At 40.7% G+C, this 10,819-nt stretch overlaps 1 protein-coding gene across 1 annotated transcript; it reads left to right on the top strand.

The window, feature by feature from the left end:
- Positions 1-2,639: 2,639 nt before the first annotated feature.
- Positions 2,640-3,982, top strand: LOC149080924 (uncharacterized). The gene has a single exon (XM_089237619.1). The coding sequence runs from the start codon at positions 2,940-2,942 to the stop codon at positions 3,594-3,596; it is 657 nt and encodes a 218-aa protein (XP_089093745.1). The 5' UTR covers positions 2,640-2,939; the 3' UTR covers positions 3,597-3,982.
- Positions 3,983-10,819: the final 6,837 nt, after the last annotated feature.

The raw sequence follows: 10,819 nt of genomic DNA, 5'->3' as shown, positions 1-10,819 counted from the left end.
GGATCTCCTGTGGCCAGAGGCGTGTTTAATGGCGGGCGCGCGATTGGGGCCCCCGAATTCTAAAGGGCCTCGGAAAAACTAAACTCCACACTTTCTTCTAATTTAAGGAGCCCAATATTTTTTCTTTTGCTCCCGGGGTCTCGAATAATTGTTTGATCATTCATGGAGCCTTCATCACGGATCATCATTCATTCAGCTGTTCATGGAGCCCCTGAAATCTCTCCAAGGGCTCCAAAGGCTCCACGAAACCTCGGTTGAGAACACCTGCTTCAAAGTTATCGCTAAAGCTTGCCCTTTGAGATTTTTGAAAGATGAATTTTTTGAACTAAGAGAATTTTTTTGAATATACACCACGAATTATCTACTTCTACTATTAAGCCATACATGCACCTCGTCTCTACTCCTTTGTGGAATTTCAAACGAATTGGTATATGTTGGAATGCGTGTGTACGTGAATTTCGTTTCTGCGCAATGCTTGTGTTATATGTGTACTGCCATCTGTACTATCATCGTACTATCTACTGCATTATAGCACTTTTGTTTTTGCTTACATTCATTCAACATGAATGTATTTTAAGAAAAAGCGCAACGCGATACCCCCCCCCTCCCCTTACACATACACAATGCGTACATGCAACTAATTATTGCAGTTAAATTATTATTTTCTGAGACCTGATACGTTTTGCCATCAACGGCATTGCAACAAAATTAACAATATAGTTTTTTAGTCCGTCCAAATATTGAAATATTTTTTGAAACTTTCTGTGTAATGGACTTCCAACGACGTTATGTCCGGTTTGAGTGGATTCATGAGGGTCATTTAGTTGCAATGAGCGTATACTGTATAAATAAAATGGAAATTAGAAATTTATGTGAGAAACTTGAACTAACTGCCAAATTGGTTCTCCATTTTCTAATACCAAACTGATTCTACTGCTCATGGTGGTATGTCAGTGTTTTCTGAACCCAAGGAGCAGTAATGACCCGTCTAAAACAATTTTACGGACCCGTATTACGGGACATTTCTATAATTTTGGTTGTTCCGATTTTTTGTTTTTTTTCTGTATATTTGTCCCGTTTTTTGTCGATGGTGATTTTATTTGAATTTGGAATATTTACGTCTTGAATACACAGCGTTTTCATAATACAGTATATAAATTATTTTATGATAAATATAGCAAAAAATATAATTCATTTCTCACATATTTGTCAGGTTCAACGTTTTTTCCCGCTGTTTTTCAGCAATTTTAATAAAAATGAGTGATTGTGCTTACTTAGCGGTCATTCAAGTATTACGTCATCATCGATGGGGGGGGGGGGGTTCCGATTTCCTGACTTTTGATGACAAGGGGGGGGGGTTTGAATAATGCTTACGTCATCGACCACCCTCTATGAAAATATGAGTTAGGATTCAGAGGGGCAGAGCTGATGACGAAATTTTGCTGACAAGGAGGGGGTCAGCGTTTTGCTGACTTTTCCTGACGGGGGGGGGGGCGTCAAAAATGGCTAAAAATTTGCTTACGTAATACTTGAACGGCCCCTTACGGCAACATTTTTGAAGACAACTAGTTATGTCCCGTATTTTACCCTATTTAAGATCCCAGTTTACTGCATGAAATATGGTCATCTGGATGATTTGAATATTTTTTTCGTGAAATATAGTATGTTTACTGGGATTTGTAGCAGCTCTTTATTTCTCCGCCCTATCGAAAATTTTAGAAGTAATTAGAAAATTGAATTTAACGCAATAAATTGTATTTTTTTGGTAAAATTTAGTGATATCCCGTCCCGCATTTACGATAGCAATTTCAAATACAAGATGATGTATAGTGATGTGTAGTATAAGCATGAACGTATAGTTTTAATTGAGACCATATATGAATATTACTAATATCAATTTACAACGGTAGAATAATTTTTCATCCAGTGAGAATTAAGTTATCGCGTCTGCCTATACGGATCACTCATGCCGCCATCGAGGTCCGCGGACCGTAGGTTGAGAAACGCTGGGGTATGCGAACATTACAAACATATTGTGTTACTTCTGTCTTTTTATCTCACAATATTGCGTGCGACGTTTGTACGAAAATTTCAGTGCCTTATTCATCTCAGCGGCTGATTAACAGGAAATTGTGGTACTGGGACGTACAAAATCACGTAAATAACGATGTAATATACCCACAACCTCAGACATATCATGCGACGGTGTGTCTATAAACAATGTTTCCATCTGAAAATGATGGCATCGGAAAAAAAGTCAACAGGAAGACTATTCATAATGAGTCAGGAAACGACATGTCGCGCATATATCAATGGTTAATGATCAGTCGTTACGTCGAACGTAACATCACAAAGAAAAATGATGCGTTACGGGGGGGATACGATTCAATGAAACCGCAGACACATGCCATGAAATATATTATTTGATGGTTGCGAAATTTCATCAGAACTTCGTATTCCCTTTTCAAAGAACGTTTTTGATCTTCATCATCATAAAAATAAAAACGGCGATTGTCTATGGAGTTGGAGGGGAAATAATGCGCCGCGTCGCGTCGCATTAATGAAAGGGAAAGTAAAAAAAAAGATTTTATCGACCTTGACTTCACCTTATTGTCACCGGAGGGCGTCACGATCGGTTGTGACAAAATATATTTATTCCCCAGCACGCGCGTGTATGTATATGTAATATATAGGCAATAGTTCCAAATACACAGGTGGCTTTTCTTTTCTTCGTAATTTAGCCTATACCACGTGACCTTAACACGGTAGCTGCTGTTGTAAGGCGGAGCTGAGGTTATAAATTTAATGGTTTTCAGGTACACGGAGGTCACATCGACACCTGATGCCAGTCTGATAGCGTTTTCTCTACGTCGATCTAATCGGAATTGGTCTCGTTTTTCTCCAGCTCTGTCTGTTACCGTTTCAAGAACTTGGAAGGTATGGGCATCGTTCACGACAGCAACCTGTCCGTGCTGGTACTGCTCGTTACCGTGAGCCTACACTCGTCTTTCGGACAGGAAAGCGTCTCCGTATCGTTCGATGACGATTCATCCACGACGTCTGTTCCCGCGACGACCGAGGACCCCGGTAAGTGCTCCCAGGACCTGATCGACTGGTGTAAGAAGCAGAACTTTTCCATGACTGGCCAGTCGATGTCCGTCACGAGCATCTTCGACGAAGGGAAGGTGTTCTACCTCTCTTGCGTCACGAACGGAGTCAACGGGACCCAATGCAAGAAAAACAACGACCCGTGGTTCGGTTGTTCGTCGAAAAACGAACCGACGTTCAAAGGCCAGCCCTTGTCGGCAGGCACCGATGACCCAGAGGTCTGCAAGGCCAGGGATCAAGTCCTTCGTATCGTAAGCCAGAACAGGGTTAGCGGGGAGGTTTTCGAACATGCCATGCAGAACTTTCACAGGCAGATGGAAGAGTTCCAGAAGTTCATGAGCAGGATGTTTGGACCGGGATTCCCGTTCAGAAATGATTACAGTGATTACGACGATGATGACCGCGATGACAGAAGATATCATTACAACATTGGCGAGCGCCGTCCAGACGATGGCGAAGGCAGAGAAAGTGATGGCAATGAACCTTAACAAGTGGTGAAACATTCGGATATAGTGACGCTAACGTGTTCGTGTCGTTCTGCAATGTCTCTATTTCAGGTAACGTTGATAACTTTAAAAAGATCAATCACGTTTAATGAAAATATATTACCCCGGGCCAGTATTTCTTATGCACGGGTATGAAATATTAATTAATGCTTCACGTGGCATCATAATGTGAATCGAGAAGAATCTGGTCTACGAACTGCAAATTTAATCTTGTGCAAGTAATTTTAGTTTTAGAATGTTGATCTCTTCCTCTTTCATGTTCATGCTTTATCAATTCGTTACCTCGGAGATTACGTTAAATACATACGAGCGATATCTATTGGTGTAATAAATGTCGAGATTAAAATTAAATGATTTACGATGTACAATTGGATTTTCTTTCTTTTGAAATTAATATATTAAATGTTGATTTATTTTTGAAAAGAGAAATGCATTTTTCTTTACTTTGTTGATAGATTGCAATTGCGGCATTCGTTATTTGTCTTATCTTTCTTTCTTGAGATATTTGAAATTCAAATCACAACGATATTAGCATTGCAATTTTGGTAGCGCTTATCTCATCGTATCTTAGATGTGTGTGTGTGTGTGTCCTCTTACACTGCCGAAGAGTTTCCGCCCTAATTATCACGCAGGTATGCAAAATTGTCTTGAAAATAGTGAATGTTTCTTTATAGTTTTTTAGATGCTAATTACTTGGAAAAATAATTAAAAAATTCCATCACGTACAGTTTTATCGCAGGTCAAATGAGTACGAATTTTTTTTATATTTAACAGCAACGTAATTGTCTTTGCATGAACTTATTAAACATATTTATTGACTTTTAAATAATTATTAAAAATTAATTATCATCAAATTAATTATTGATTCGCCAATAAGTGCCTGGAAGCATTGCATAATGGAAATAATAAAAATAATGTTTCTAATTACGTTTTTAATTGGGTTGCTTTATTTTTGAAATATATGACATCCATATTTGTTATGGGCATCTTTTTCTCAGCCACCTCGCTGGGCTTTTTGCCTGTTGTGGTGTTGTATTTGTATAAGTATGGTTTTTGCACATGTTAAACATTCAGCTCATTTAAAAGTGGAAAATCTTGAGAATATTGCTTAATATTGATTTTATTGCTGCAGATATTTCAATGATTTCAGAGTGACTATAGGATGCTGATTCCGAATCTGCATTAGTTCATAGGCGGTGGTAGGCTTGAAAGTCTGGGCGGGTGTTGGGGCATGATGATGATGATTTTGGTTCATATACGCATATACATTAGATCAGTCGCTTTCACCTTTGACGCTGGGGGTTAAGTTTCAACAGTAATGCATAAGCAACATACGAAATCACATTGGAACTGTGCGTTATAAATATACATAGTAAATCTTTGCCCCACAAAAATATATTTCAGTGATTTCAGTACTTACCATTTCATTTCATTCCGTGCACCACCCAGGCTCTATCGCCATTGCCCCGGATGAGGGGGGCTAGGCGGTGTCGGGTGCTTTATTATGCACATAAAAATATAAAATACATGAACATTGAATATAAAAACACATTATTAAAAAAAAAGTATGTACAGATATAAATATTTCTATTATACAATATGCAATTTATTCCGATGAGCTCTTCTGGCGTCCTTTTTAGCTTTATTGAGCTTGAGCCCTTTGTTTTTTTCTCTGTGGCCAAGCGCCAGGTCCTGGCTCGGGTGAGCCCTCCTCCGTGGCCAGGCCAGGTCCTGGACCACGCGTCTTCCCTCGTTGGCTTGTTGGCTCGGGTGAGCCTCCGCCGGGGCCAGGCCAGGTTCTGGACCACGCGTCTTTCTTTGTTGGCTCGGGTGAGCCCCCCTCTTCGGCCAGGCCAAGTCCCGATATGAAATCGTTTTGAAAAAAAAAGTGATAGAAATAACGGGATTTTATTTTTGAAATCATGAAATGACATAAAAATCAGTTACAAAAAACTAAATATCAAGTAACCAATTATAGCCCTATCTCATTATCACGCGGACCATATGCACTCGAGGCCAGTGATGTCTTTACGCATGGGCCCACCCGGGCACGGCCCGAGGGGCCTCACAAATGTGAGATCTGGTTGAAATTTTCTAGAATTTGCCAGTAGGGCCTCGAAAAAACAACTTGGCCCGGGGGCCCATGATGCTCTTAAGACCGCCCTGATGGGCCCCCACAAGTGCAGGGGGGGGCCTCGTGAAAATAAGAGACCTCGTTGAAATTTCCGGGAGCAATCATGCAGATTGATTGCAGACATTTCTAACCACTGGAGAGGACTCTGTCTGTATATGAGCTTTGATTGAACTTCAATCTCAACCGGGGCGTAGTCAGAAATTTCGTACGGGGGAGGACCAGTTTCATTTCGGGGGACCAAAGTGATAGAACTACGGGACCATTCAAGTAGTACGTAAGCAAATTTTTAGCCCCCCCCCTTCCCCCCCCCTCCTTGTCAGCAAAATTTCGTCAGCAGCTTAGAATATTTCATATCTTCAAAAAGGGTGGTTGATGACGTAAGCAACCTTCAAACCCCCTCCCCTTGTCATCAAATCCGAAACCCCCTTCCCCCTCGAAGCTGACGTAATACTTGAATGACCCCCTATAGATTTGGCCATCTTTTTACGGTCATTTCCTCACATTCCGGGGAGACCAGACCCCCCCCCCCACTCCTCGCTACGCTCTTGATCTCAACTGTTGCGGAGAACAATTGTCAAAAGAGAATTTCAACAACTTGATACAGGGCCGCAACTAGGGGTGTGCAGGTGGGTCTCGTGCCCCAGGCGCAAATTTCATTCTGAAACATCTCCTTCAACATTGCATGGGGGCGTAAAAAGGTGCGCCTGCCCCCGGGTGACCCCGGGTAATATATTTTCGAGTTATATTACTATTTGAGAGGTAAAAAAATTTTCTCCTATTTTTCTCGCATTTCAGTTTCCTTTATATAGGAACAGATGACGCTACAATCTCGAGTTGCGAATTTTATATACGAACGGTCTATAGATGGGGTTACCAACCGTCGTCCTACGTTTCGGAAAAAATTAGTTCTTTTTTGTTCCCCTTTCCAGACTTCCGACATTATTTTTCTTTTCAATTCATAGTGTTAGTGCTGCCATCTAGTCAAAACAAATTGTGCTGAAAAAAAACATTGGTTCCCGAGTGTGCCGAACATTTCATTCAGTTCAGTTCCCTACTAGCAATGGCTATGAACTGGATGAAAGGTTCTTTTTTTACTTCGAATGAGGAGATATTTAAAAACAAAGGGCCTTGGAAGAAGTAGACGACAGTTGAAGATGGAGGGTCTACTGTTTGATTTATACACTGAACTATAAGGAAAGTGGAGTGACGACGAAAGGCCGAGAAACATACTACACTGACGTGACGTGATTTCACGTCACGTGACGATCACTGTGAATTCTGATTCGTGGAAGTTCTGTGACATGGGAATTCCACGTAATACAATTTTTGCGTCACAGAATTTCTGCGAATCAGAATTCACAGCGTCTCTGACGTGACGTGATAACCCCCCCCCCCCCGTCACGTCAGTATAGTGTGTTTCGGACCTTTAGCGAGCCGTCCCAAGCGGTTCGAGATTTATTGAACTTGATTTACTTAAACTTCTTTATGGGGGGGGGGGGGGGGCTCGTAGCTTTGGGGTCACATTCAAGTATTACGTCAGCATCGAGGGGGTTTCGGATTTGCTGACTTTTGATGACGGGGGGGGGGGGTTTGAAGGTTGCTTACGTCATCAACCACCCCTTTTTGAAGATATGAAATATTCTAAGCTGCTGACGAAATTTTGCTGACAGGGGAGGAGGGGGGGGGGCTCAAAAATGGCTGGAAATCTGCTTACGTAATACTTGAATTGCCCCTAAGTCCCCTACAGAGCCACTTTGGTGATCTCTAAATATTTTGCGGATCCAAGCGATCTGAAAATTTGCCGCTTAAAATGCTCTGGAATCGCGCCTCGGGTCACTTCAGCGGTTTGTAAATGTGCCGCTTAGTTCATTTTTTTTACAAAATCACGTTTGAGGTGGCGGGCCACATCAGATAACCTCGAGGGGGGCCACATTCGACCCGCGAGCCATGGGTTTAGCATATATGGCTAAGAGCAGCGGTTCTCAACCTTTATGGACTCGCGGAGCCCTTTTTAGTAAAATAATTCTATGGCGGAGCTCCGTAGGCCAATTTTTCTAATTATTCATGAAAGTTACTGACTTATTTTTACTATTACAAAATATTTATAATTATTTTTTTAAATTTTACTGGTTTTTTTTTTTTTTTTTTTTTTGCCTCGAGCTGCCGCGGAGCCCCCTGGAAAGTGCACAAGGAGCTCCGCGGAGCACCGGTTGAGAACCGCTGGCTTGGACGGTGGGTCACAACCCTTCCAAATACCATTGGAATGAACAGAAATACTAGATTATAATGACATACATTCCTTTCGAAATTTTAATTTTAAATGAAAAATTTGATCGTCTGCGGGTGGGCTACGTCTCTGATCCCACCGATATGCATTAGGAGGGCAGAGATGACGAAATTTTTCTGACGGGGGAGGGGGGAATATTGGCAGTTCAAAAATGGCTAAGAATTTGCCGATGTAATTCTTGAATGGCCCCTTCGGAGCCGTCCCTATAAGCGAGAGCGCGTCACGCCCTTTTGAAGCGAAGTAGGCCGAAAAACATTATCTGAACGTGTTAATGAAACGGGGCATCACAGAGTACAAGACTTTTGCATCCCGTTCTTTTTTTCCCCACACGTCGGCCAATAATTATGCACATTCTTCGTCTCAAAAACATTTATAAAAATGAATACTTACTTTCGTACAAGAATAAATATTTGTTAAAAAAAGCTTCAAAAGAGGAACTGAAACAACAACATATAATTTCTAATATTATGTTTACCATTTTGTAGTGAAAGCCCCCACTTCAAAAATTCAAAGCAGCGAATATTTCCGAGAATTAATTGCTAAAAAAAAGGAACTTTCAATGCAAGAAATGAATTAAAAATTGGAGAAAAAAAAAAGGTTAATATATTTTTTTTTTTTTCCAAACATTATATATATATACAGTCGAATCCCGTTATAACGAACTCCAAGAGACCGGAGAAATCGCTTCGCTATAACGAAATTTCACTATAAAGGAATTCCAGGTTATTATGCATTGTTCCTATGTAAGCTTATCTCGGGGATTAGAAAAGTGCTCGTTAAAACGAGATTTTCGCTATATCGGTATTCGTTGAAACGGGATTCGCCTGTACAACAATGTACACATACAAGTTTCTCAATAAACAATTTACAAACAGGTCCACAGACATAATTGGGAATATTGAAATCGCAATGCACAAGAGCACTTATATCTTTGCTATCAAATAATTACTTAGTTTCAGTGCAAACCTTAGTCTATCATTTTATACAAAGTCTCTAAATTTGAAGGGATTTTTTTACCTTTCAACATGTGTAAATATTTACAGCATATAAGAACTATTTAACATTTTCATTAGCTTTATTTTCATCACGACTCTACAACTGTCATGTTTTCTCACATTGCAAGGCTACCAGAAACTAACACCTTCTCCCTCTAATTAAGACTTTGTAATATAACATACATAGCACAACAGTAATCAACACATTGAGGGAGATGACCAGGTGGTAGCCCAAAACTTCAATAAAAGATATTTCACAGGCGATACATTAAGTAGGATTACCAGACGTCTTAATTTTCTAGAGATTACCTGTTCCGGGTTACTTTCAATCTCATAGGTGTACGCGGAACTTTTTTTTTTTTTGAGGCGGGGGGGGGGGGAGGTTTGTTCAGATTTTTTTCCTTTTGGAGGGTTTACGTCAGGCCCGTCATTTAGGGTGGGCAGGGGTTTTGAAAATGCACTAAAAATGGTATATATATATATATATATATATATATATATATATATATATATATACATACATTGAGTACATGTGTTTCCCCCCCCCCCGGAAAAAGTTGAAATGACGATCCTGGTTTACGTTTTTTCCGGCAAAATAACACTATCATCTTGGCTCAAGGAGAGGGGGTGTTAGAACTCCAAACCCCCCCCCCTCCCCCCCTGCGTACGCCAATGCTTTCAATAACGGGAAAACATTAAGAGTGCTTCATCATTCCCGGGATACCGGATTTATAATTGTCATTATTTTCATCAAGTCCGGAATTATTTTTTCTTTCAGTTATTACTATTATATTTCAGTTCACCAATCAGAAATTTTCCTTAGTTCAGTCAGAATCTTTTGCTTTCTCAATTTGAACTTTTAATAAATTTTTGTAAAAAAATTACATTTCATTTATTGCATGTTTTTTATTTGTTTTTTTTTTTTTATATATATTTTTTTCGGCCATTCCTGTATTTCTTTTTCAGTAATAACGTATGGATTTTCTGGTGCTGCTTCCCCCCTCCCCCTCCATTCCACAAAATACATACTATTGAGACTGAAGGAGACTCGACATTTTTAAGACATCCCTGGATCTGAGTCTTGTGAAAGCGGCCCAAAAGCCGCATTTTACTAGGAGCAGCCTTTTTTTTTCACTGTTTCCCTACAGAGCACAACACGTCAGCGTTTTATGTCGGGCGTGATTGGCCATTGCTTGCGTATCATAGATTTGTTTCAACGACATCTACTGGTAAGCCGGGTTTCCGCTCAGTTATCCTGTCGTTTGCATGCTCCGGTTAGAAGGGAAGGAAAAGCAAACACAACAAGAAAAATGAAGAGATGGTCGGAGAAACGCGTGGCGCACGACGCATTTGTCTCCTCCAGAAGCAGTCGGTCAGTCACGCGCGACGTAAAGCGCTGGCTTGAGGCATGTCGCGCTGGGCGATTCCCGTTGCACGCGGCACACAGAAAATCTGCTCCTAGGAAAACCCTTCTTTAAAGTCGGGTTTTTTCCTTGGAGTAGAATTTCTGCGCCGGGTGCAGCGTGAAAATGGTGATTGGTTAAATCCCGAAATTTAGGATTTTTTTATCACAATCAACGTTTTCACTCTGCGCGCACTGTAGAACCGCCTCTAGGAAAACCTAGCTTAAGCCGGGTTTTCCTAGAAATAGGTTTTTTTTGCGCAGCGTGAACCGAACTGGATCATCTCGCGTCGGCAAAAAACGTGTTACATGATCACGCTACGGGTTTGTGTTTTTCTACCGGGACTTATCAGATCAGGGTGGCTATATTATATATACAGGGTGGTA

The sequence above is a fragment of the Pholcus phalangioides genome, unplaced genomic scaffold (assembly GCF_987345545.1).
Source record: "Pholcus phalangioides strain wild (caught in Gottingen) unplaced genomic scaffold, Ppha-v1.0 ptg000010l_1, whole genome shotgun sequence".
In the NCBI taxonomy this organism is placed as follows: domain Eukaryota; kingdom Metazoa; phylum Arthropoda; class Arachnida; order Araneae; family Pholcidae; genus Pholcus; species Pholcus phalangioides.
This window is presented reverse-complemented; position numbering and strand designations above follow the sequence as displayed.